At 39.5% G+C, this 27,869-nt stretch overlaps 1 protein-coding gene across 2 annotated transcripts in view; it reads left to right on the forward strand.

Moving 5' to 3' along the window:
* The window catches only part of DPP10 (dipeptidyl peptidase like 10), a 350,176-nt gene that overhangs the window by 144,049 nt on the left and 178,258 nt on the right, over nt 1–27,869 (forward strand). The window contains exon 1 of one of the 2 annotated variants that reach the window (XM_042877725.1): nt 17,922–18,194. The exons of the other annotated variant lie outside the window; for it this stretch is intronic. Within the exon in view, the coding sequence (XP_042733659.1) occupies nt 18,120–18,194 (75 nt within the window). The 5' untranslated portion in view covers nt 17,922–18,119. Of the gene's footprint in view, nt 1–17,921; nt 18,195–27,869 lie in introns of those variants that run through there. 2 annotated transcript variants of the gene reach the window in all.

Genomic DNA, 27,869 nt, shown 5'->3' on the forward strand with positions numbered 1-27,869 from the left:
TGGTGGAAAATAATTGACCCAGTGGAACAAGATTAAATATTTTATCCGTACCCTCAATATTTATATGTTAGAATGGATTAAATGTTAATCTCTTAATAATCCATAATGAAGTAAAAAAGATCTTAGGAAATTAGTATGGTTTACTTGTCAGACACCACCTCTGAGAAAATGCTATTTCTTAGTCAGGGCAAGTATGGTTTACTTGTCAGACACCACCTCTGAGAAAATGCTATTTCTTAGTCAGGGCAGGTCCTAGTCGTTACTGGTTTTGAAAATAAATTGTTTATTTCTCCAAAACAAAGCACTGCTACAACACCTGGAATCTGTATGGTTTAATGACTGATGATAAACGATACAAGTGGTGTAAGGCTGTGTATCAGAGACAGATGAATCAGCAATTTGGGAGCTGTTGATAAGCCATCTTCCTCATTTGAAAAGTGAGGTCAAGGAAAAAATAGCACAAGGGATTCATAAAAGCAGTCAAGTTAGAATATAGGAGGAGCACAAAGTGTGTTAATCAGAACATCCCTTCTGTTAAGTCCTCAGCTGTGGTGTAAATGAACAAAGAAAGGGCAGTGATAATGTTTGAGTACACAGCCAGAAGTTCTTCAAAAGCAACAGGGATTTAGCAGTACAAAACAGCAAACATTTTTATGTTTCTCAGTGAACCATTTGCTATTTCTATTAAAATCCACTAAGCTTGAGAATGAGTTATGAAGTTGCTAAAAAAAATCTTAAAATTGTGTAGTTGCCAAAATAGGTGGAATTGTCTAAAATCCTTTTTATTACATAGTATAGTAGAGGTGCTCCTAGAACGAAGAAAAAAGCTTAGACTGAGATGCCCATGGTGCCATTTTCCTTATCAGTCATGGAGCCTTTTGCGTAGAGAATAAGGAATAATAAATCTATCAGTAAAGTATTTGTGAAAGAACACATCCAAAAGAGCCCATTGTATTTACTATGTCTTTATCTAACACTGAAGAATTCTTCAAGTTCTTCTCTAACAAAACTGTCTGTGTCTGTCTTCAAACTAATTCCCATAAAATATAGCATGTCAGCTGTTTATCTGCCTGAAATAGAAGAGCTGTTTTTTCCAAATATATTTTGGTAAAGATGGACAAATGAATTTCGTATGAATATGTGAATAGAAATTGGAATCCCTTGGAGTTGGCTGTGCAGCCTCTTTATTTAAAACAAAGCATACAAACAAAAAAAGCCAACCCAAACCAACAGCCAAATAACAGTCAGAGGATTATTTCATGTTGGATGTTCCAAAAGTCTTCCTACTAACTTCTCAGCCTGTAGTAGAAATACTGAAAATATTGCTAGAATTTGCTGGGAATTACAACAATGACAAATCCTCAAAGTATAAGCATAAATACAAGGTCCGTCTTTAAACAGTGCAGAGTCCATCTTTAAGTATTGCACCACTTAAGTAGGCAAGTGAAAAAACATCAGGGCCAACCTAATACTCAGTATCAGCTGGTATTTGCTGAAATGTGATAAATTAGTTTCGTTCTCAAGTGATGCATGAAGCAAATAGTTCAATTTCTAACCCTAACTCTCCTGTCTGGAGAAGAGGCTGAGGGGAGACCTAATTGCTCTCTGCAAAGGAGGCTGCAAGTTGCAATGAGAAAAGTGTTTTCAACCTCTTTTCTCAGGCAGTGATAGGATGTGAAGAAGCAGCCTCAGTTTGTGTTAGGGGAGATTCAGAGTAGACATTAGAAAGAATTTCTTCACAAAGCATTGGAACAGGCTGCCCAGAGAAGTGTTGGACTTACCATCTTTGAAGGTATTGAAGAGAAGTGTGGATCTGCTCCTTATGGACATGGTTTAGTGGTGGGACTTGGTTTTGCTGGTTGGATGTTGGTGATCTTGAAGATCTTTTCCAACCCTGATGATTGTGTGATTCCATAACTCAACATTTCAGAGATTAGAAAGCAGTCTGTCTTTCTGTGCATCTTGATCTCTAGGAATATTATTGACAGCTTGATCTTCCTCTTCCCTATCTCCTTCAAGCTAGCCGTAATACTTCTGATTTTTCATTATGTTATATGTAGGCTTAATAGAATGGCATCAATTCATAAATAGATTTGGTAGTTATGTTTTTTAAAAGGATGTAAGTACAGATTTGTGACTTCTGGAATTTTCATATCTGTTAAGCCTCTCTGAATAAACAATACTAGAAAAAATAGTCCCATTCTGGAAGTAAAGTAACATAAAATAATCAAGTATTAGATAAGACTATTCAAATTACACATATTTGAAAAGATAAAGAAGTAAAAGGATGTGAAGCAGAAAAGTGTTATGAGTGATGCTTTTTTAAAAAAAGTCCATGGTAAATGTTATTTCTCAAAAAAAAATGTTTTTTGCTTGTTCCTCATGTTACTGACCTGAATTAATTCTGTTAGAAAGATTCCCACACTACAGTTTGAGGAATCCATTGCAGAATGAGTTATACATTCATAAACACAGAGTTCATGAGCTTGTTCTGCCACTCAGTCAGACCCGTCAGTTTTCCACCCTTCCAAGACCTAATAACGTCAGGATCATTTTTCTTCAGTTGCAATGTGTCTGTGGAAGCACAGCAGATATAATTTAAACCAGAAGAGAAGTGTGTTTATTTCAGTATAGGAGACATGAAATGCCAATGTTTTACTGTTGGGTAATGTTCCACATCAATCTCTGGGGATGCCAGGAGTGAAAACGAATAAGCACCTTGCAGAACATCAGGGACAGGAATTGCTTTACATGAGGTGTTCCCAGCTGAATAAAAACCTTTGAATATTTAGATGTTTTCTTTGGGCTCTTTCCTTCTTGTTTTGTGCAGTGGACAAAGAAAACAATAATTTTGTGTTTCTCACTAACAATCTCAACAGCTCCCCTAGATTAAAATGTGGGTTCTTGGGAAGTTTACTGAGTGTTTGATGCAGCATTGGCACAACATTGGTCATTGGGATCACTGAATTGTGATGTCAGCAGAGAAGTCCAGTTGCTCTAAGGGTTGTAGAGAAGATGAACAACAGATTTTCTGCCCCAGGTCTGAACAGTTTGAAGTGTAAGACACAGAGCCATGCAGTGTTTTGGGCAGTATGACTATTATTGAGAGCTCCTAGGCATGATATGAAATTATCATTATTTTTAATTTTAAGAAATGGCTTCTGGTGTGCTTTTGTAGTAGATATTTAGAAATGAAAAGTCTTCTTATTTTATAAAATATATAAATAATAAATCTTAAGAAAGTATTTCTATGGAACTAAAAATTTCAGATGCAAAGTCGGCTTTCATTTCTCATACTATGATATAGTAGGTAAATATAATTTTATTCTGATTGAGCTGTAGATTTCCTTTAAAAGGTTCATCAATACATGGGCCTTGTATATGCAATAAAATAAAATTTATTGAGTGAGAACTGCATTTCAAACCGAAATGAGAGAATTAAGATTTAAAAAGTTATCTGCAGATTTAATTAATGATCGAAGATGCAATTAAACATTAAAAGAGTTTTAAACTTTGTTGAAGAGTTTCTGTAATGAGTTCCTAATGATAAGAGATAGTAAATAACTTTGAGAAGTAGTTTAAATAGGCTGTTGATTTTGGCAAGTTTAATACTTTAACACATTTTATTTTAAATCAGAGAATAAAAAGTATATGCTAATGGAAGGTGTCCAAGACTGATTCAAGGCATATTTTCATTATCTGTTAACTATTGCTAGGATGCTAGAGCTGGAAGTCACTAAGTGTACCCCTTCTTCCTCATTATAGTAGCCATGATGAACTAATCTTCATTCTGTTTCACAGGGATATTCCTACAATATTATTTCAAATTTAATTATTTCAGTTAATAAAAAAAATTGCTAAACTTTATTTTTTTTATTTAATTTTATCTTCTTTGCTCCTTCTGTTTGAATCTTTATAAACAGAGATTATGTATGTATTTCTTATCTTAAAAGTCATACAAGATCGTATTATGAAGTTCTTTGAAATTAATTTATAGCAAGAGGATGCTATCACCTTTCCTCATCTGTCTAACAAAAATCAGTAGGGATCGTCATGTTTCTGGGAATAAGTGAGTGGGATGATTCAATTAAAAAAAGAAGAGTGATTTCTTTGGTGAATTTTCAAACTTACCACAGTAAATATGGCCAAAGTCTATGCAGGAGAGGCAGATGTGATGGTACGCTTTACACACGTCTCTTTGATCTCATATAAAGCTATTGCTTAGAATGTCAAATCTGAGTTTCCCTATCACAATTAAAACCTTGAGTTTTAAAACCAAAGAAAAATGTGCTAACTTGAGTCCTTGTGCTTTACCATGTAAGAAAGAAAAAAAGATAACTGGATTCAGTAGAAGTGCAAATTATTTTTTTTCTAAGGGTTATATGGAAAGTGCCAGGGATGTGATGCTTTGGTATCACAACTGGTTTTGAAATCCTTGTTTTTGGATAGTTTAAATTTGGAACAAGAAGTCACACCTTTTCACACTCAATGCTGTAAATGTTTCCCTTGAAAAGTAAAATGTGTGAAATAATTGTTCATTTTTATACTGTCACCTTGGGTGACTGTTCTGAACTGAGAAAAAAAACAGCTCATGGAGATGATAACACTTGAAACAGGAAAGAAAGTTTCATAAAATTAATAGTAAACATTACTTTGCAATAGTGTATTTCAGGGTTCTTATTGGAATTCTTCATGCAATAATACCAGAAACTTGTGATTTTTTTGGCAAGTTTATTTAAATGCTGTGGTGTGTAGTATTCATTTCATCTCGTTGTCAAATGCCCATTTGTTAAATTTTCTCTGGGAAATGAGAATTGCTTTCAGATTAAGTATTTTAGTGGTGTCATTCTTTATTAGGATTTAATGATATTTTAGTGTTGTTCTGTAATGAGTGACTCATATTGACTCATTGTTTCCACAACACAGTTTTCCTCTGCAAATCCTCTGCACATTTTCAGGATCTCTACAAGTTTATAAGATCAATTGTGCCCAGTCTTGGAGGGATCAGCCTCTCTGCTCTGCTAATGTTGGGGACTGATTATATATAATTATTGATCAGATTAGCTGCAAAAGACCAAAACCAGGAGAGGGAACATTTTGAAAATATGGAATGTGTTATCAAGGATAAAACTTGAGCAGGGTCAACACAGGTTTTCCTTTTCTCAGCATTTAGGGCTGAGTGTGATTGAGATGGGTCATAGCCATGTGATGCCAACCCAGCTGTGCAATGGGAGCAACCAAATGCAGTGCCATGAGTCCATCATGGCCTGGTTTTGAGCCCATAAAGAGGCAGTGATTTGCAGAAGCTGTGCTGGCTGTTAGCACTACAGGAGCTAACATAGCTGGGATCAGATGTGTGAGACTCACCTGTTAAAGGTGTTAAAGTGTTAAATAGTTAAGCAGGCAAAGACCCCAATGTCAGCTTACTCTAGTTCATCTGTTTTATAGGGGTAGGGTGTCAGAATGGATGCTGTTCCTTGCTGCACAGACTCTTCTCTTGCAGAGCCCCAAGCTGAAGTCAAAGGTGTGTGGATTTCTAGCATGTTTCTGAGCAATTAAAGAAATGTATAAAAGAAGTGTTAAAGATAGGAAAAAATGTGGATCAGGTTATTAATGCAAATTATATGAAATGAAGTATACTAACTGAATTCATTGAAAAATGGAAAAATGGAAATACTAAAATATACTAATTTTTGAGTATTTCCTCCTGGAATTAACAAGTACAATATGTTTCTTTGGATGAGAGGTTGCTCTAGTTACATGGCAAGCACTGAATCGGTGGAGAGAGCTTGCTCTTATGTTTGACCTCTAGAGCAGACTCAGATCCACTGCTGGTTCTAGAACATTTTCAGTATTTTTGAAAGACCAGTGAAGATGGTTATTGTTTTAGGGAATGTGGATTGATTTTTGGGAATGAAGGCATGTGTGACTTTGTTTGCTGATTTCGCCTTTGAAAGTAAGTGCATCTAACATCTGCAGCTATTAGGTGTTTAATGCTATAACTCTCAGTCTAATGTACATAAAATTCATGATCTTTAATGACACACTAATGATTTTTTTTAAGTGCAAAGTCTTGACTTTTTTTTTTCCTATATGTTGCTTAGTTCCACTTGGTTTAAGGGATTGATTCCTGAATGATGATCATTGATAAGATGACAAGATGTTAGTGCTTGCTGCAACACTTTACGTGAATGTTGTAGGTGAATGTTACTTTCAGTGTTAGAGTTAAACCTTGGGAGGGGATTTTTCCTGTTAAATAGTAGGTCAGAAAATTAATTAAGAAATACTCCTGGGGCAGAATAGATGTCTCATTTACTGTTTTAGTGTATCTTGGAGCCTCAACCCTGAGACTAAGGAGAGGAAACACAGCATCATCACAGCTATTACCATTGTATGCTGAGAAGGGATATGCCCTTTGTGGAGAAGGAAAAAAATTGTAAAGGGAGAAGAGAGAGAGAGAATCCAATCTGATCAAAAAATGGAGAAATGATGTCACAAAGAGTTTCCAAAGGCCAAAAAAAGAAAAAGAAAAGAAGGTGGTAATTCACTATTTCTGGGATTGTCTTTCCTTTTGTGCCAACTCTGCAAGCTCCTGTGCAGGAGGCCAGAAGTGTCTGAGATGGCATCTCAGGTCCAGCACCAGCTGAAGCTCCGCACAGTGCCTCCTGACAGGACTGTGCCACCCCCAGCAGAGCTGCCAGTGTAGGTGATTTCAGTTTCTGTAGCAGAGGCTTTCCTCACAAACACCACAATGTGAAGGCTGATCAAGAGTCTGATGGCAGGGTAATGTAAATCTGCATTTTCTAATCTTTGTGCTTTCCTTTTTTTACATGTCTGTTGCTATAAGTCTTAAAGATGGGTTACAGTAAAACTGTGAAGCATTTTTTTTTTTTTCCTGATTTTTGTACGGAAATACAGATGGCTGAAGTTTGGCACATTGCTTTTCCATGATATACAAATCTATCAGGACAGCTCTCCTGAGTTTACCTAGAACATATCATTGCTGCTGTATCCTTTAGAACTGCTATGAAACAGTAGATAAATGGTAATTTTTTTTTCTTTTTTTACAATATTGTCGATGGGTTTCATCCACTTGAGGCTGCTTTTTTGTTGCCTTTTTACTCAGATATTGCATAAAAAACAAAAGTTCCTTTTTGTACCCTCTGTAATATGTCCTGTATTCAAGTTATCAGTTGCATTCTGTATTAGGAGTTATTTTCTTGTGGTAGATAATGATTTATCCAAGGCAAATGTGCTTTCATAAAGCTGGAGCTGTGTTAGCCACTTCTTTATATGGAAATATAAAATGATTGACCTTTTTGACATGCTCCTCAAAGAAAGGCTTGCTTCTATTTTGTTCTTCTTTTTCAATTTGGAGATGACACTCTCTACCAACAAACAATAATTTTCAAATATGGAAAAAAATAGGGGTTAACAGAAATTTAGAAAGAGTAATGGCTATATATTGTGGGTTTGATTATCTCCTGGTTTTCACCTTTTGTGATTCACACAGTAAGTGTGTTAGCATAAATGCATATCTTGCCTGATTTACAGAGATGTAAAACGATTGCCAGAAATACACAAGGACAGCAAAACAGGCTCAATATTTGGCATTTGTAATACTACAGAACAAATACACTGAGCACGTACCTTGAAGAGGAGCATGTGTTGTTGTATTTATTTTTCCCCTAGAAGTGAGGAATGATAAAGTTTTAACAAAAGTGAGCTACCTTCAGTTGCCACAGAGGCAGACCCAGCAGACAGCTTGTCTTGTTAGAAAGCTCGCAAAACTGCCTCTGAACTGTACAGTCTCCACTTCTCATTTGGTTATTGATCTAGCGGATAAGCTCTTAAAGAGAATTTGAAATGTTAGTGCTCTTTCAGTTCTGTTATTTTCCTCTCTTTTTGTTCTCCTCTTGTGACTAAGGGAATGTATTCTTAGGGGAAGATGAAGAAGATAAAACAGCTTTGCTTCCCCCTCCCATGACCCTAACAGGGTGCTCTTTCCAGATTGCCAGGTGGGCTTGGGTGTAAAACTTACAAAGCCTTGAATGGCTCTGCAGAGATGTTATGACCTCAGCACACTCCAGGCATGCTACTGGTTCTTTTAGAACCAAAAGTGCTTCTGTTATCACTTATATCCAACTTGGGTTTGAAATAGCTGTCAGTTAAATCCTGCAGTAAGTATCCTTTTATCACTGTAAGTGAGCAATTAATGATTTTTCTTGTGCTGGGAAATCACTACTTTTCACCCCACCTGTTCTGTCTTTGGGTATAAAAGTCAAAGATTTGGCACAACGGGATGGCTGGTAGAAGGGACTCATACAGTAGTTTATATGCATGGCAGCAAGTGAAAGCTGTGAAATGCTTTCAGCATCCCAGAGATACCAATGCAGCAAGAGGGCATGGAGCTGCTCCTGTGCCCCACATTTAATGACTGTTGAGCTTCACTTGGAGACTGAGCCTGAAGTCTTATTTTCCATTTTAAATGAGCTGCATATTGCACATTTAACGTGTACATCACATCAAATGGTTTCAGATTAACTGCTATAAATTACTGCTTTGGTCATGTACATTAAAAAAAAAACCAAAAACTGCTATACTAAGCTGGAGGCCTCTTCAATCTGAACAGTTCAATTCACATTTGTAGCCTTACAATTTCTGTTGGAATAAAGTGCCTAACTCTGCATTTGGAGGCTAAGCTCAGTGCTGGGACAGTGAAATGCCCACTGAACAGCCCTGCTACTTCCAGTGCTGTGCTGACCCAGGCTGGAGCTTTCCCAGATTCCCTAAACAAAGGAACTCTACAGTTAGAGTCTGAAAGAGGCTTTAACTCTGGAACATTATCTGAAGCAGACATTAGGAACAAACTTATTTCTGAATGCCCAAGTAGTTGTCTCCTATTAAGTGGTGCTACAGATCATTAACTGTGGCTAGTGGAGTGTAAGCACTAATGAAACTGTATCATTAATGACCTCCAGAATGTACATTCAAGCTATTATTTTTAATGGAGCAATGAATGGTTACTTTTGTTTTCTTCAGTTAGAGCCATGATTTTTTTGTTAATTGTACGTCAAGAAGCAACAAGCAAGGACAAGTTGGTGGAGGGAATAAAGTCACATTTTGGACGTATTATTAAACAATAATTTTTGATCTATAACTCTCCTTAATGCGTTAAAAAAAGGTGTCAAATTGTGACCCAACCCTAGTGGTTAAGTGCTATTTCAGAGTGTTGAATACATGAATGTACACAGCATTTCTATCACTCCAACCTATCTTGGCATATCTGTGATGGCCTACTGTAATTCTGCAAATTACTTTGTCTTCTTGAGACTTTGCAATTCTTTTTCTTGATGATGTGTCACTGATAATGCCACTTTTAACAGCGATTGTATGACACTTAGAATTACTAATAATTTTCTGATACAGATTTTGAGATAAAGATTTTAGATGACTCCTATTTCCTATCTTACTTTCCATGGAAATCTGATGATAGTCTTACTGAGAAAGATTGCTTACATCTTTGTGTTTAAATACACTTTTCTTTACATGGAAGTCTGTTTTCCAAGATGAGAATGATGAGGCACCTAATTTTTTTTTTTTTTTTTTTGGGGGGGGGGGGGGGGGGGGGGCATGGGGATGGTGTTTAATGCCCTCAAATATTTAGAGAGCTCTCACTTTCCTTCTGTTTTAAAATCATGTTTGGTTGTATTGGGTCATGCTACTTTGGACAGGCACACAGCTTGGTCTCAGGTTTACAGCAGTGCTATAGCCTGTGTGCAAGGAGAACACTGGGGATCCTACAGTTTGAGTTTGATAACTCTATGAAAAGAGTTATGCAAAAGGCTATCATTTTCATCACTTTACTCTGAAAAAGATGTGAATGCACTAAATAAAAATTTACAGTATTCTTTTGCATTCTTCTTTCCTTTTCTGCATTCTCTTTTTTACAAGCAGGCAATTATATTCCCATACTGCAATAATTTAGACCTGTGTCACCGTTGTAATGACTTTGGAAAGCTATAAAGACACAGTTTGCAGAGTTTTAAAGTATGTGCTTAAAAATATATTGCTTTTGTGCAAAGCACTTAAGCATGTGCTTAATTTCAGGTATGTGGTAAAGTGATTGATTTATGCTTCAATCTAAGGATGAAGTTAATTCAGGACCATATTCACCTGCTGCGCAGAGCAGAGTGTGAGAGGGAATGGGGTGCTAGGAACCTTGGAAATGGAAGGCTTGAAGGAACTCCCCTAAATCCTCTGGTCCTGTGACAGTATCTGGTCAGTTGAGATCTGGTTGAAAAGGAGGTTGTAGTAAGGTGAGGCTTGCCTCTTCTCCCAGGTAATTAGCAATAGGACCAGAGGTAATGGCTTTAAGTTGCACCAGGGGAGGTTTAGATTGGACACTGGGAAAAATTTATTCTCAGAAAGAGTGGTAAGGAATTGAAACGGGGTGCTCAGGGAGGTGGTAAAGTCATCATCCCTGGAGGTGTTCAAGGAAAGGGAGGATGTAGAACTGAGTGACATGTTTTAGTGGTATGGTGGTGATAGGATGATGGCTGGTCTAGATCTTCTTAGTGGTCTTCCCAACCTTAATGATTCTATCATTCCATGAAATTCCTTATCAATGAGGACATGCTTCTGAGCTCTGTCTGCTGTTCTTGAACTTGAAATTATTGTCTTTTCTGACAAGAGACTTTAGAAATACAGTTTCTTTGACTATTCTTCAGACATGTTTGTTGCTTCCCTTCCTGTGTTTGTAGGGCAGTGATCAAAATGAACCACAGACCCAAAAGACTCCTACTGAGAAAAGCAACTGATCTTTTGCTGGCATATGTATGAGCCCTGCTCTTCATTCATCCCAGGACTAAATGTGCTTTTTTTGGGAACAGCATTACTTTGCTGAGTCATATTTAGGCCACAGCTCACTGCAGCGTGGAGCACAGAGAGATCTTGCTGTGCTGCTTTTGCACTGCAGCTCCTAACTCTGAGTTTTGTAGCTGTAAGTGTCTGTAAAAATGCTCTCAAATGACTGAAATAATATAATGGATTTGCACATAAATCCCAGAAAGGCCCTAATTGAAGGCTTCCCCTTTTGGCAATTAAATATTAAAAGATAACACATTGTGCAGGTTAACAATCTGCTGTGCAATGTTGTTTTCATCTCAATCTCATTTTCTTATCAGAAGACCATGGCACAATGTTTGTGAAGTTCTACAGGGATTTCTCCTGCTTGTCCACGGTTAGCTGGTTAAAGAAGGAAGCTAGATTAACTGGGTGTCTAGTTAAATTAATGCTGGTGTTCTTATCACTTTATCTTCTGTAAACTTAAGTTGGTTTTGTTCTCAGAAAAAAATATATCTAGACTTAGCTGCTTGCGTATGCTTTAGCCTATTGCTCTTTATTAAGCTTCATTCTTGGTTTTCAGGGTTAAATAGGAAAAGAACGACTCCAGTAGTATGGCACCCTTAGCTGTGGACCTTTTATCTATATTCAGAGTCATTCAGAAGTAATTCCTTCTGACTTGCTGAACTGCAGACTTCAGGACAGGATACATATTATGACAGAGATGCAAGGCCTCCTCTGTTATCTCTTCCTGCTCTTTAACAGTTTATTACGCTTCTATAGCAAAATCTCAATTTTGCAATATATCCCATTAATTCTATAGTGCTGTTTATGTTGTTGACCGTGCCCTAAACTTCAGGTTCTTGCAGCGTTTTTTTATTTTCAATGCATTTACACATTACTACTTCAGAGTCTTAATGAGAGTCTCAACCAAACAGCCCACCTGAGAGTTTCATGCTTTCATAATATCAACTTTTTTGCTCATCTGTGTAACTTTATCTTTTTAGCAGTATCAGCTTAGCTTATGGGAGTGATGTGAAGAATAACACTCATCCTTAACAGCATTTTTTTTCTCAAAGTGACTGGATTCTTCAGTGTTAGAAGCATCAGCAATTTTTAATCTGCCTCTCCTGCCCAATAGCCTGTTGAAATCCCAGGAGGGTTTCTGAATGCAGCTTCCAGGTGAGTAATGGTGCTAAGGCTGGATTTTAGGTGGTTATTTAGAATCCAAGTACTGTTGTGCCAATATTTGGTGATCTGTAACTCTCCCAAGAGGACAGTATCATCACAATTGGGAAGTCTGGGGTTTGCATTCAGTTCTCAAGGTTAAAAATAGTCCAAAAATTACTGTAATATTTCTTACTGCATCCCCTTAATTCTCTAATGATGTTATCTTCCCAGCGTCTTCATTTTTCATACAAAGTCTGCTTCTAGTTAGAGATTCTTGATAATTACATTGAAAGGATTTTCTGCCTCAAATCACACTCTGTGACTTCTGTAAGCACCCTCAAGCATCTCTGCTATCTTCTTTATTGAGAAGACATGCAATAATGACTGCCAGGTTGACAACATTGTGAAAAAATTAGTGTTATCCCAATGAAATGTCTGGTCATCAGGATCAGAGCTCTGACTGAAGTAAGAATTCAGCCATTTGCAGTCCGAATGGCAGCATTGGACTGGGTCTATGTTTTTATTTGCAGACACTTGGTTGCAAAAGCAGGGAAAGAAACCATGGGAAATTATGCTTGGATAAACCCTGTGGTATGCACAGCTTATCTAAGCTCTCCATCAGTGTTCGACTTTCAGTGATTCTCTTGCCTTTTGTCCCCCCAGATGGTCTGTTTCGTCTTGGCAAAAGATGCCGGTATGCTTTTTTCCTGAGCCAGTTCTCCAGTATGAGGCTGGCTTCATCATACTGCTGTATTTCAATCAAATTATTGTATACTCTTCATATTTAATATGGGGATTATACCTATTATTACTGTACTTAACTTTAGTAAAAGTATACTTATTTTACTTAGTGTGATTGCCAAAGTGCAGGAGACATCCTACTACATTCTGTGAAGGAATCAGGATTTTAAAGGGAAGGATCTTCCTAAATCCCATGCATGTACATGCTTTTTTTTAAATATCTTCCTCACACTCATGACTGAAGAATACTTTCCTCATTTCCTGAAGAGTTTTGTTTTTATTATATAGCTGCTTTTCTTTGCCTTGGGCTGTAGCTGTGTTTCCTTGATGGATGAATAACTTTCCGCATGAGTAATTTGCATATCAGTTTGTAAAACATTTTCAGACCCTTTTGGGGAAAAAAAAAAAAGGTATTATTCAAATCTTGGATAACATATGTGTGTGTTATTATACAAATGTTTGATAGCTTTTGTTATATAACATGTGTTATGGATGAATAGGTTTTTATCATATAGTTCTGTGACAGCTCCATTTCATCTTTTAATAACATTATAGGAAAAAGCTCAGTAGTATAATTACGTACAAAATCTTTTCTCCTCCCTTCTGATGTGTGAATAAGTCCTCCAGGATTATAAAATTTACTCCTTCAGTACCTGTTAATCAGAACTAAGGGTACTGAACAGAGAACAGGCCCCAGAGATCTCCACTTAGAATCACAGAATCACCAAGGTTGGAGAAGACCTCCAAGATCATCCAATCCAACCACCCACTTACCACCAATATTTCATACTAAACCAAATGCCTCACTACAACATCTAAACTTTTTTTTTAACACCTCTAGGAACGGCTCTACCACCTCCCTGGGCAACCAATTCTTTTGCCAATGTTTTAAATGGTCTTAGAATTATGGTGGCCAGACACAGCTATTATTTTTAGAACAAAACTTTTTATAATTATCACCATAAAATGCACTTATGTCTTGCTTTTAAAGGAAATACAGTTCTCTATAGAAAATTGCTTTGTGATCATTGTTAGCATCATAACACTTGTTGCTTTATTTGGTGACTAGAGCTTACAACATTGGTAAGAAGAAATAATTTTAAAATATAATGGAGCAAGTTAATCAGAATGGCAGCAACTCAAAACCTCTCCTCTGAGTGTAGGAAATGAATGAAATCCCTCCCAGTAGCAGTGAGGATGTGCTGTGGAATCCCAGCTGGCTTTAGGCTGTGGCTTCCAATGAGGTGTAGAGGAAGGTCCTGGAAGAGTCTGCAGCTCTTGTAACACATGGTGACTGTGGAGTTTCAGGCTGTGATTAACAGATGGGTGTGTTTGTACACCCCTATTTCTTGTGGAAAGCGTGGTGGTTTATGACTGTGCATTGTTAGGTGACGTGAAGGGATGAAATCATGCCTCCTGTGCTCTTCTGCTCTGAACAATTTATTCTAACACTCTGGAGTGCTGACTATGCATTTTACTGCTTAATGAGAGGTGTTTTTGGAAATATGCTCCTTTTCCTGTAGAGTTTAGCTGAAATATTTGCATGTGAGTTTTAATAAGTCCTTTAATTGTCCTGCTGGAATACATTTGCATTTATTTGTATTAATTCAGAGTTTGCACTGATTGTTTTTCTAAAAGAAGACAAGAAGAGAAAAATGGGAGTACAGTTTGTTCACAAAAAAAAATAACCTTTCACTGATCCAGTCATTAGAATATAATGCATTTCTGAATGCAGAAAGTGACTGAAATTTTTCCCTCTTGCAGAAATTCACCAGCAGTGCTGGTGGTAGGTGGATGCTTAGACTAAATGGTCTTGGAGGTCTTTTCAACCTTAATAATTCCATAATTCTGTGATTTTTAAATTCACTTTGACAACTTCAAGGATTTTTTTTAGCCCTGTTGCTGAAGTTCTAAAAGGAACCAGAAATCCATATTCCAAGTATATTCTATTAAGTCTGATGGTAAAAAGCTGCAGAGAAACTCTCAGGCCATGACCTTACAGATTTCAAAAGCCCTGTGCTGCATGCACAGAGGCTGCAGGGAGCATGGCTGGAGCCTTTTCTTCTCAGGCTGAGGGATGCTGAGCAGCACTGCTGATCTACACCTGAGGTGCTTGGCTGAAGCTGAGTAAGGAGCTTTTGATCTCAGCCAGTTGACTTCATGGCAAAAAAGCAGATACTGTGTGTAGGAATAGGTCAATTGAATGTAGAAGATTTAGAAGGCTTTAATTTTTATTGCAGTGCTTATAATTAGTGAGCAAGTAGTGTTTACATCTTCACTGAGCTGTACAGATATTGAAGTGTTGAGTGCCATCTAAAATAAGCAGAAAACAAAACTAGCACTTCTCCTTTGTCCTGGTTTTGTCCTTGGAAAATCCCCTCCAAGCCTAAGGAAGGGATGAGGTCTTCATTGCGCCGTGTGCTCTGCAGGTAAACCTCTTGATAGCCAGGGCTTCATTTACAGCAGACTCTGTATCTGCCTTCAAATCAGATGCTGCATTTCCCAGCATGTCTCCCAAGTTGCGATGGATGTGTGCTCTTTCTTATCCCATACCAAGTTCCCAGGTCACCTTCTGGCGGTCCAAAATCAGCACTTTGCATGACTCTGCTGCATCGATACAATGTGTCATCACATGGTGTAATTTCTAACTGGTGAATAAGGCTCCTAAGGGTTCCACATTCACTTTGCGTAGGATGTAAAATACTCATGCTAAATCCTTGATTTTTGCATCCTGATGTTGCATGTGACAAGTAAGATGGAGAAAGTGGCAAGCAGGCTGTCACATAACTGTACAGGTGGAAGAAGTACAGGTGGCATTAATTAAGACAAGGACTCTGCAAAGAACTTAGCAAGAGCACAGTTCCAGTTCCTTCTGCAGTTGTTTTACCCAATCCTTTAGAAGGCACACAAATGCACATAAGAAACTTCCATCAGTGCTATGTGTGGCAGTGGCTTTTGCCCATATGGCATTAGGTTTAGTACCAGGGTCCAGTTTCAAAGATGTTGCTATTACTTTCTGTAAAGCAATTGTTCTTTTAAGCAATCCAGTCAAATGATTTTGAACAATTATACATGAAACCCAACCAAACAGAAGTTGGTGTGGGCACAGCTGAAAACTGGTGGGGGAATTCATTATCCCCAAAGCACCGTTGCTACGATCTAAAGAACCAGCACACAAAAATAATGACAAAAAGGATGAGTAAATGTTATCAGAGGTATTGATAAAAAAAAGATTTTGATTTTAAGAAGTTTTAGAGCCCAGTCTCTTAGCCCCTAGATACTTGTTTCAAATAATTCTGGTTCATTTATGAATGCCCAACAACCAGCACACATGGTCTGTAATGAAACTCATGCTGCACATCCCAGTCCATTATAGTGATAAAGCCTCACAAAGAATGCATTGTGAATTTCCTCTGGATTAATAGAGAAGCTCCAAAACAATGGATCTCATCAAAAACAAGCTGAAAGAAGTCTCTATTTGAAATATGCCCATTCAAACCCTAAATCATTAGAGTGCTTTGGCTCTGATAGGCTCAGTAATTAGCTGACTTACAACAAACCTGTGCCATAAACAGCATGAATCAGAACATGCCTGTTTCTAAGACTTATTATTTGTATTACTGTAGCACCTAGAGGCCACAGGCAAAATCTGAGTCTCTGGCTGTTATGCATTGCTCAGAAAGAATGAGATCCTGAGCCCTGCAGCACACAGCCAACACAAATGAAGGATTTTCATCAAAGGCTTCTTGAGAGAAATAACACAGAGCAGTGGGTATCGATGTGCAAAAGGTGTTTTCTTGGTTGCCCTTTTCACTTTTTATGTGCACAGCACAATTATACAAAAAGAAATAGCAGCAGAAGGCAAGAAGGTAAAGGGACAGGGCTCACAGCAGCAAGGGTACAGAGATAAGAAAAGAAAATAATGAATGGTGAGAGAAAGAATAGGCATGTGAAATGGGGAGGTGAGAAGGGGCATGGATGGCTTCAAGAGAAGCTGAGTAGAGGGATGAGAGCCACACAAGCTGGCACTGGGCTGAGCAATGCTTGTCTGCACTGCGGGTACCTGAAGGTGGGTCCCATGTACTAGGATGTGGGTGGCCCTCAGCATTGAGCTGACAAGGAATTGTGAAGCCAGGAAAAAGAAGTGATTGTCAATTAATTGAGACCATTCTCCTACCGTATCGCTCGGACAGACTTTTATCTATCTGTCAGGGCTGAAGGCCCCAAAACTTTGCAGAAGCAATCCATTGTGTGGCAGATGTAGACACTCACTTTAGTTTTATTGAGGTGAAGCTTTCCTCTGCCTCTCACAGCTGTTCTGGAAGACTATGCTGGAAGCCCTTCTAAATCAGGGTAGATGACATTTACTGCTTTCCTATCCACAGGCTTGTTATCCTATTGAAGAAAGAGATTAGATTTGTTTGACACGATCTGCACTTGACAAATTAACGGTGCCTATTAGTTGTTATCTTGCTTTCATTTAAGTGCTTCCAAAGTTCATCTCGGTATTTTTTTTTTCCTTCAAGAACTTTTACTGGGTCATCAAAAGAAGTGGTGTCTGTTGCTTGGTGGAGGAGTCAGATCAGTGCTGGGTTATACGAGCACATAGATAAGTCTGTGATTCCTCAGTCCCATGTCAGCTCCCTGCTCCTACTAGAGGCTGAAACTTACTGGCAGTCTTTGTTACTCCTGCTGCCTGTGCTTACCATCCAGCGAGAGCTGCTCTTTCTTGGGAATTCTATGCAATAATGTTAAAACAGATCAAGCGCTTTCATTCTAATTTGCAGTCTCTTGAGAGCAGGGCTGGCCAAGACGGTACTGGGCTGCATTTCCACCTTACCGTGTCATCTGTTTCACAGGGCAGTCCTGCCACTAAAACCTCAGGGCTGCCCTCGCGGAGCCGGTCCCCGCGGGGCAGTGCCGGGGGCGGTTCGGGCATCGCCCCCGCGCCGTCTGTGCCGAATAGTCTCTCCCAGGCCGGCAGGCACCGCTGTGACACCTGCTGGCTGCTCGGCGGCGGGACGAGGCAGCCGGCCCCCGGCGGGTGGAGCGAGGCGGGCGGCAGGGCAGAGGGTGCCCGGCGCGGGGCGCTCGGCGGTGCTGGGGGGCCGTCCCCTAGCAGCAGGGCAGGAGCACGGCTGCGGAGCCGGCACGGGGCTGGGATTTCCGCCCGCGGGAGCGGTGGTTCCGCGCTTCCCGCCCGCCTTCCTCTTTTATATTTTTCCTCCTCCTCCTCTGCCGCCGCGCCACTTCCAGGGGAGGTTGGTGTCATGTGGCTGGCGCCGAGGGAGGGCTGCCCGGGGCCGCAGCGGCAGTGAGAGGCGGTGAGAGCAGCCCAAGCGAGCGGAGCCGAGTATCCTGCGATGACAGCCATGAAGGAGCAGCCGGCGCACCCGGGCGGCAGGGGGAACCCGCCGCCGCCGTCGCAGCCCGACCAGGTGGGAGCCGCGGTGCCGAGGGGCTGGGGAGGGGGCGGCCGCCGTCCCGGTGAAGTTGTGCGGAGATGAGCACGAAGTGCGGGGGGTGCTAGCATCCTCGGGTCGGCTTGGCCGGGGGATGCGGGAGCCCCGCGGAGCCCAGTCGGTGGGCAGAGGGCGGCTCACGGGTATTCAACCGTGCGGGGTCCACAGCGAGGAGGGATGCTCAGCATCTCTGCCCGGGGCGGGGAGCGGCCCCGCTCGGCTGGGGGTGTGAGGCTTCCCGGAGGGTTCACCCGCATCTCGGTGCGGGGAGCGGTACCGTCCGACGTCCCAGCGCCTCTCGGTGCCGGGCTGCATTGGAATGCCCGCTTGTCGGGCAGGGTAGAGAACAGTGGAAAAGCTGAACTCGGCTTTGAGCACCGCAAGATCGAAGTTTCCATTCTCGGTCCGCGGGAGCCGTTGCTCCATCCCAGCCACTTCCCGAGCGGTCCCGGGGCCGCGGCCGCGCGCTGCCGCTGCTGCAGAGGCGGTGCCGGCGTTGCCCCGCGGCAGTTGCAGGGATCCATAGAGCTCATACGTTTCAGGAACTCTGTTTTGCTTTAGAGGATCTCTGCTTGCAGATAGAATAAAAAGTGCTTAAACTTAACCAATCTTCATATTCGATTCAGAGATGCTGGATTGCCTGAATAGCTTTTTGTTGTTGGAGGTGGATATCTTTTCAGAGCAGCCTTCATGTTATATACTGAGAATCAGTGGTTTGACTACTCTTTCAGGTCGTAATGAGGAACAGGAGTAAGTTCTCAATTTAAATCACTGCAGATGTGAAAACTGTGTCCTAAATATAGAAACGTAATTACTGGAGCACTGTGGAGCTCTCTCCTCTCTCATAGTGGGTGCAGGGACTGCTGTGCTGCAGGGAGCATGAGGACCAGGTCCTGTGCGGTTATTTGTGTTGCATTTCTCCATACCAAGATTGGCTTTACTGGTAAAAGTTGACATTGAATCAGTGTTGATCATCTGTTGCCATAGATGCCAGGCCTGTAGATAATGACATTGCTTACAGAATTTGGCTTTCAATGAGTGGGAATCTTTCTTTAGGCTTAAACGATCACAATAGGGATGTGGGCCAAACTCCTTCCAGGAGCTCTATGCAGATTGAGGCTGCTGTTGGATCTCCTCAAACACTCCGTTCCTATGCAGCCAAGATCCACGCAGCCATATCTGAGCTCCCTCCACGGCCAGGATGTGGGCAGTGCTATGCCAGATCTATGTTAGAAATGCTTCTTAGCACAGCAGATTTGGGCTGTAGCCTTAGCAGAGGGATATTATGAGTTACAAGCTTTGTTGGCTTTCTGTGATTGCTGTTAGAGAATGTGAGCCCTTGGTGGAAGAGCAGCTCGTATTCCCACTGTCCACATTTTGTGGCACTGTTGCTGGCAGGTCTGTCAGGAAGATGTACCCTTCTCAGGCCTTCAGGATATCCATCTCTGTCAGGGACCTCAGTGTTTCATTTTGCTTGGTGAGCGGGTATAAGGTTGTGTCAGTACAGGTGACAGCTGTAGCTTCTTTATTTTTAATGATAAGCCTCATCTGCACAGAGGGAGCTTCTGTGACTGCAGGAGCAGCAAAGCTCTTTTGGTAGAGAAGTGGTTGGACCTGTGGAAAGGCCTATGAAGGAGCAAGGAATTACATTGAGATTTTCTAAGCATAGATCTCTTTTCTGATTTCCAAGTGCAGTTTATGAATACTCCTGAGAACAGTCTTTCTGAAGCTGATACATTGTGGTTAATTTATAGGCTCGGAACCTGAGCTGCAATGTGAAATTACAGCAGGCTAATGCTGTGACTTTCCACTTAAATAAAAGCTTGGATCGACTGACTGAAGCATCCACAGCCATTAGCTTATAAATAAATTGGATACAACTTCATATCCAACGCTTGCTTTGATGGTAGTATAAAAGCAGCCCTCCCCTGGGCCAAGGCATCTAATAACAACTTCCATTAACAGTGCTATCAATGTTTCAGCAATTCATTTGATAAATCTACCAGATGTATTTGTAACTTTTTGCTAAATAATGACTCCTATTTATTGCTGAAATTACAGTTTTATATTCTGATGATGTATCAGTAGAAGGGAAAACAGCTGTAAATCACTTGTATTCCTCCTCATTTCTGGAAAGCTCTATCAAAGGACTCAGGCTTGTGTCAGAAGTAAACGTGGCTTCCTCCATACATCAGTACAAAAAATAGCATTTTCCATCTTGCAGCTTTTAGGAACTGTCCCAGGGTCATAGACAATGATGTTTAGTGATCAATTTTAGAACGCACAACCTTTCAGTAGTCAGTGGACACAACATACTTGAAAAATATGGTGTACCTGTATGGCTTGCTGGTTGATGAATGTTGCTGTCTCTGCAGATGAAAAACTAGGATAATTCCTCTAGATGTTACTTCTGTGAGACTTCAGTCTGTTTACAAAAAAAAAAAAAACCACCAAAAACAGATGATCTACACCACCTGCTGCTGCTGGATGTTCTTTGTGTGTATAGAAGACAGACCTTATAAATTTATGACCATCCTCTCTTGAGCCTTTCTTACTCTCCCAACTTAAGGACTTTTAAAAATTGATTTTAAAATACAAGAAAAATCCCCCAAACAAACAGGTTATTTCTTTACTGTTTGTCACTTATAAGCAACTGCATTCTTGTTCTTCAAAATAGGTGAGCAGAAGTGAAATCAGACTGTACTGCATTGCATTAAATAAGGGAGTTCTTTAGTATTTCAGTTATGTATATATACAGGCACAACTGACTTCTGTTTGCTCCAATACAACTATGAGTGTTTTGATTAATAAGTTGAATTTTCTCTGTGTCAAGACCAGTTTCTGTGGTCACCGTGCAAAGGTCATATTCTGAAAGTGTGTCTGAACAAAAGAGAACAATCTGTGCTTTATTTTTCAGTGCCAAGGCTAAAGTGGTTTATACTGCTATGTCTTCCTTCACTACATCACTTCTTTTCCCCAAAATTAGACTCTGATCTTGCAGTGGGAAAAATGCTGATGGATAGTTGTGTCTGTCTGGAGCAGTATTCATCTTAATGAGGTTTATTGAGGTGATGGGTTTTCCCCCTGCCCCACTCAGGTTATTTTGAGCTCCATGGGTCAAGGAAAAGCTTGAACTCCTAATCATACTTGCAACAGCTCCAGTAATTTGAAAGATTTTGTTGGGTAGTCATCTCTTTGTCCTCCACTCTTGATTGTGTTTAGAGTTGGCTTTAAGCTGAGATAAGAATCTTTGTTCTAGTACATAACACAGAGGGACTTCACATTTTTCCTTCTTACCTACCTAGCAGAGTCTTGTTATATTGTGGCAATATACCAAACAGTGCTGTGCAAGGTTCAATATAATGTCAGAAGCATCAGGTAGAAAAAAACAATAAAAGTAGAGAAATAAGGTTGTATTATTATGCCTAGATTGTTTGTAAGGAGTTAAAATCTAAATCTTATCTTTAACATTTACATTCTATTTCTTACACTATATATATGCCATACTATTTCTGTACTGGATACAGAAGCATTACAGGAAGAAGTGTTACAGATTTGTAAGATCTGTTGGGTTTATGATCAGGAGCACAAGAAGCTGATGTGAAAATATGTTAGTAGCAGTGGTTTGGAATATCATTCAGGATTCACATTCTAGGGGAGGGCAAGGAACAAGCACACTTTCAATAGCACGTGGCCTTGATTTGCTTTCTCTTTTCCATGTGGCTGTTGAAGTGTAGTTCTGTCATGTGCCTGATTGATGTGATCAGGACTAGAAAAAACTGAATCTCATCTTAAATCTTCATTGCATTTCTGATCTTCTAAACTGATCTCTGTGGAGAAGGGCTGAGTAGGATCTCAATTCTAGTGAAGTGCTTCTTGTGTTAATTGAAAAACATCACTTCATGTGATGTCTGCTTGTGGTATAGGATCTTGGGTAGCTTGAATGAGCAATGAGAGGATATTTTTTAGGTGGCAGTATAGCACATAAATGTGTTTTCTGTAGAGATCTCAAATTCAGAAGTGTCTCTTCAGAAACTTTCCAAATGCAAAGAGCTTTTGAAAGAGCTTCCAGTGCTTGATCCTGTCCTGAGAACTGGGAGCACCACTGTGGAGAGGTCTTCTGTGAGGGACCCAGAACAGAGTGATATGTGAGCTCTTACTTCTTGCACTCTCTTCCCATGGTTCCATGCCTTTATGCAGGTTTTCTGTGTCTTGCTTTCAAAACAGCACACAGGAGCCGTGTAGTGCAGCTTAGCACCTGGTTTTTCGGCATTTGGAGCTCTCTGCTGTGTGGGTGTGTTGGAAGGATTGCTGCAGTAATGCAAAACCTAGGAAATAGGGCAGCCTTTCTGGTTGTTCAGTGTTGAAGTGAGCTGCAGGCACACTGTACACTACGTAGCAGTCTAACATATTTAAGTATACATACTGTACATATTGCGTTATTTTCTAACCCACTTCCTGTGTTTCTTTCCAGTTTCTTCCATGTGAAGATATTGCTTCAGGCAAGCAATTTTGATAACTAACAAGGCAGAGGAACTCTTTAAGCCCACTGAGATGATGTTTGATGTTATTCTAGCATTTGAAAGCCATCACCTTAGCATTTTTTAGTAACTTGAAGGCATTTGGAGATTACACACATACATTACTGACTCACAAACATGAACACAGGCTTTCTTTCCATGGTGGTAATAAGGATAAATGTAACTTGTGATCCCTATAGAAGTAACTTAGCTTTTGTTGTTCTTGTTTTAAACAAATAGAGCTTTGAAGTATGCTTCACTAGAGAAAAACTTCTAGGTGTGCAGGACCATACTTCACATTATCTTTTCTTTAATGTGATATTGGAAGACACTGGAAAGTCATCTGCTACTGCGAATCTCCTGCCAGTTGGTGGCTGCAATTTGTTGATGCTATGTTCATAACTGTTAGAAGACCTGTGTCTTCTTTCAAGTCCACACATTAGTCACAAGATTTCAGCAGTCTCAAACTCTGTACCTTTCTGCTGTAATCACATGCTTCTTTTATACTTCACTCAGCTGCTTCAAATAACTTTCATGAGTATTGATAGTAAAATGAGCAATGCTGATGGTGACTGATGATGATAAATTGCTGTATTTATCTATTAGGAAGGACAGCGGATGACCTACAGATCTGAGGCAGAAGCTGAGAGACCTTTCCTAATGATTTGTAATGCGGCTAGCGACAGTCACATAATTGAGTGTATGCTGCATTTGTAGAGAACCTGAAAATAGTTTTGAATGATTCTTAACCAAGATAAATGCCCTCTGATGTTTGGAGGATGAAGTCTTAAGCAAATCAGTTAGGAAGTATCAAACAGTGTTATGATTTAAAGAGAAAAAAGATTATTTAAAGGCTTATGGGGGTTATATTATACTTACTGCCTGGGGCAATATTTGCAATTTGCATTCTCTAGAGTAGGGGGAAAAAAAAAGCATTTTGCAGCTTTCTATAAAACAAACTGGGCAAATATTAGTTTTCTTTTTGGAAATACAGGGAAAATTTCAAATGCTAGTGGGAAAACCATTAAACTTGTTTGAAATGCTGAGCATGTGAGAAACTAAATTAAACACTGCCAGTGCAACTGATCATTTGTCCTCACTGTTTGATCTTTCTATTCCTGCCTGTGCAGGGGCTGCTGGCTTCCTTTCTTCTTTCTTATCCTACAGCTTCAGAGACTGCTTAAATCAAAGCATTTAATACATATTAGGGGAGTCTTTCAGAGGAAGAACTTGAGCTTAAGTACATTTAATTAGAAGTACTGATATGCCACAGTTTTGAATTTTATGGTAGAACTATTTAAATCAGATTGTCCAATGGAAGTTCTAAACAAACACAAAATATCTCTAAGAGTTGGGTGGTGTTGGTAATTATACATGCAGATTTGGTTGGTTGGTCCTTCCAGAAAATTTGTTTTAGGCATTCCTACCTTATTTGTGAAGGTTATTCTATCCCAACATGAATAGCAACACAACAAATTCCTTCTTAAAAGTTTAGGCAAGCAGCTCTTGTTCTGTGATTGCAGCGGGTTGTCAAGCATAAATATAAACATAAATCTTCTCAAGGTAATAAGCTCTCAAAGTCAGAAAACTTTTAAATATATGATTAGCTGCTATGCAAGGAAATGAGTTACAAAAGGTTCCTTTTGATTTTTAATTGAAAGGTTCATTGTATTGTAGGTATATAGAGTATGCGTTACTTTTCACTTGAGATGGTTGATATTTATGTATCCTAACATGTTTATATACAGGAGTATTGCTCTGAAATCATGGGCACCATTTATATGAATAATACCTATGGGACTAATTATATAATTTGCACCACTATTGTTTTCATTATATCCTGGAAAATAAGTTCTTTAGTGTGAGGCAAGATGGGTCAAGCTTCAGTACTCAATCTCTGTGTAAGGTAGTTACCCACTTGTTGTCACTGGCATCTTTTGAAGTTTTTGGCAGCAAACAGTGTAGTGACATATTTTTGCAAGTAGCAGAAGTACAATGCCAGTACTGTAAGCCAGGCTCTAAAAAAGTTCCTGAAGTCAGCTGCCAGTGTATGCAAGTGGTTTGTTCACCCATTAAAAAAAGGCTGAATTTCTATCTATAGGTTTATAGTAGTATATCCACTATATTCAGTATATTCATGTATATCCAGTATATCCATGAAGGGTCTCTACAAGCAATTTTGTACTGAAGAGAGGACATCTTTCTGTGTCCTGTTGCTATAGGCAGAAAAGGAACTTGATGCTATAGTTGGAAGTAGCAGTAGCAGGCTCTACATTTTGAATTTCATTATGGCGTGAGTAGTGATCACTGAAGGAAAGATGAAAGCTGAGCTGGATGGTTCATGAACACTCCATTGAAGTCTCCTTTTTTTTTTTTTTTTTTTTTGGTGACTATTTGGATTGAATCTTTAGCTATTTTCTATGGCCCCTTTGTATTCTCTTTTTGGACATGTTTCTGCTTCCATGAAATGCTCTGTTCTGTATGAACAACTCTCAAAGCTGTCTCACTACTCTTTCCTTTCAGATTTGTTATGACTCCATGTGATTCTCTCCTGTATTACACCTTTTTCTACAGCTTTGACCTTTAATTTCCTGCACTCACTTTGTCTAACACTTTTACTCCAACAGCCCCTCTGCCTTTCTTTACCAGCGTTGCATTTCTCTTTGTAAGCTAAGCAGTGTCTTCGTTGTCTTTGTCATCTTGTTCTCCTTACTTTTATTTCCTCATTGTGAATCATTTGGAAAATGTTGTCTCATCTGCTTAAGTGCAATGCTAGCTTTTGTTGACGGTGTAAGAGGAGTCTAGGAGCAGAGGGTAATAACATATGTAAAGAGTGCAGGTGCTTTGATATTTCCACAGCAAATGAGTGATTCTATTATGTACCGAGAATATATGTACACCATATAGATGTATGGGTCCTTTTTCATGGATCTATGAATTATTAATGGTCTTACCACTCTTCATAGTTAATATAAATGAACTCCAATGAATAAAAAAAACCCAAAACAATAGAGAACACCTTCTTGAACAGCGATCGAACAGCCATATCTCTTACTTTTTTTTTCTTTCCCACTCCCACCCTTCTGCTGCTTAACAATGGTATAAAGTGCCTGCTTCCTTTTTCATGTGCTATTGCACATCTTTGTCATAATAGTAAAGAAATAATAGTTAATCTTATATATGAATTCAAGAGGACTTCTCCTAAAGAGCTGCAGTTTGAAATATGAAATTCTTACTCTTAGTGCTTTTCCATGCAGCACTTCAGAAAACTTGATGTGTGTTTTCTGAAAGCTGCAGCTGTGACTATTTTAAAAAAGATTTTGAAGCCTGAATTACTGGTGTGTGTGGTCAGTATTCATCCGCAACCTACAGTTAGCTCTGTATATAGACCCCCCATCTGGCTGTCACTACTATGTAAACTTCTTTTTCTTTTTCCTCCCTATTTTATTTTTTTCTCACTAACAGCTAGAAATTTTTAGTCACACCAGGTCTCACTTGCTGTCTGTGTTGAGGAAATTCTGTGTTTTTTTTTTTTCCTGCTTTTTATTGTATTGGCTATTCATTGACAGTTGGCTGTCCATTGACAGATCATGAGTCCTTGTCAATGTGCTCGATGTTGATTCAGTTAAAGCAAGCGTGCCTGACACCAACACATGTTTTGTGGCTTTAGCAGATACATGTTCGGCTGTGTGAGTTATATCCCTCCACCTCTAGCAGAGTGATTCCATCTGCTTAGTCTGTCAATTACTCTATACCTCTGAGAGGTATTTTCCTCCTAACAAGGAGTCTTGCTTTACATCTGCTGTATTGCTTTTGAGACTGGGTCATATCTACAGCGTTATTTTGCTGTAGTGTATCTCTTTTCTTAACACTGCACGTGTTAAGTCATTGAAAGTGAGTTAACTGTGCAAAGGCTTTTGGATGGAGTGGACAGATTACTGGAAGGGTTTTGCACTTAAGGACTTTCTTGAGGGTTTTGGTGTGGAGAAAACTGTGCTTTGAGATTAAATTATTCAGCGAGTGTTTTTTCATTTTTTTTCTCCAAGTAATTAAAACTTCTACCATTTAATGTTTTATGTATGCAGATTAAAAATTAAGGTTGATTAAATCACAACAAAGAGAAGTTTATTCACAAACAGCGGACGGCAGTACCTCCTTTGTGACTGGTGGAGCAGTGTTGTGCCTGCTTCATTACAGCAAGCATTGACTCCACCTCATTAGGGCAGGTTTTTTAGGGGTCAGTGTGATTAAAAAGTGGACAGTGGATTTTGATGCAGTATGGCCTGTCTTTGCTTGGTAGAGGAGAATGCATCTTTTTTTCTGTCAAATCTGAATTATAGGCAGTTTTCTTGTTTCTGTTTTTTGAAATGGCTAGGTAAGATAGGTTATTTACTGCTACTTCATACACTTCTACAATTACAATCTAGGAAGAAAAATTAGGTTTCAGAAAAGGATTGATAGGAGATTTGTGTTGCAGAAATGAACAGACTAGTGGTTGGTGACTCTGCAAATAGCAGGGGGGTTGAAACTAGATGATCATTGTGGTCCTTTTCAAACCAGACCATTCTATGATTTGGTAAAGATATACAAAGATCAACAAGATCAAGAAGCAGGCTAAAGTAATGATTTTGTTGTTGGAAAGTAAAAGGCAAGCTGATAGAGCATGTACAAACAGCAGGTTTTGCAGTGTGGTGCAGAACAGTAGCAATATGAAACCAATGTTATGTAAAGTAGCTGAGCATAAGTTTCCACTGAGTTTTGGGCTTCAGTAACTCAGAACTCATTTGTTAGAGGAAGAACTCATTTGTTCTTTTTCTACTTACTGAGTGTTACAGTGCATAAATTCCTGCAGCCTTCTAAAAATTTTACTTGATTATCTTCTCTGGATTGAGTACATGGCCATTTGAATACATATATCTGATGTTCAGGAATCAATGAAAGTAAGAGAAAATAAAATCTTATTGTTTCACATGCCAACATGAGTGCCTGCTAAGCTGTTTCACAGAGACATTTTCTTTCCTCGCTTTGCTGTCTGTGCTGCCCAGGGCTGAGTGGTGCTGTGTTTCCCAGAGATGAGAAATGCCTTTATCTGGCAGAAGCCACATATCCTTAACATGGATCAGCCCAGTTT

Source organism: Lagopus leucura, unplaced genomic scaffold (genome assembly GCF_019238085.1).
Source record: "Lagopus leucura isolate 7727_CA_CO unplaced genomic scaffold, USGS_WTPT01 Super-Scaffold_100019, whole genome shotgun sequence".
In the NCBI taxonomy this organism is placed as follows: Eukaryota; Metazoa; Chordata; class Aves; order Galliformes; family Phasianidae; genus Lagopus; species Lagopus leucura.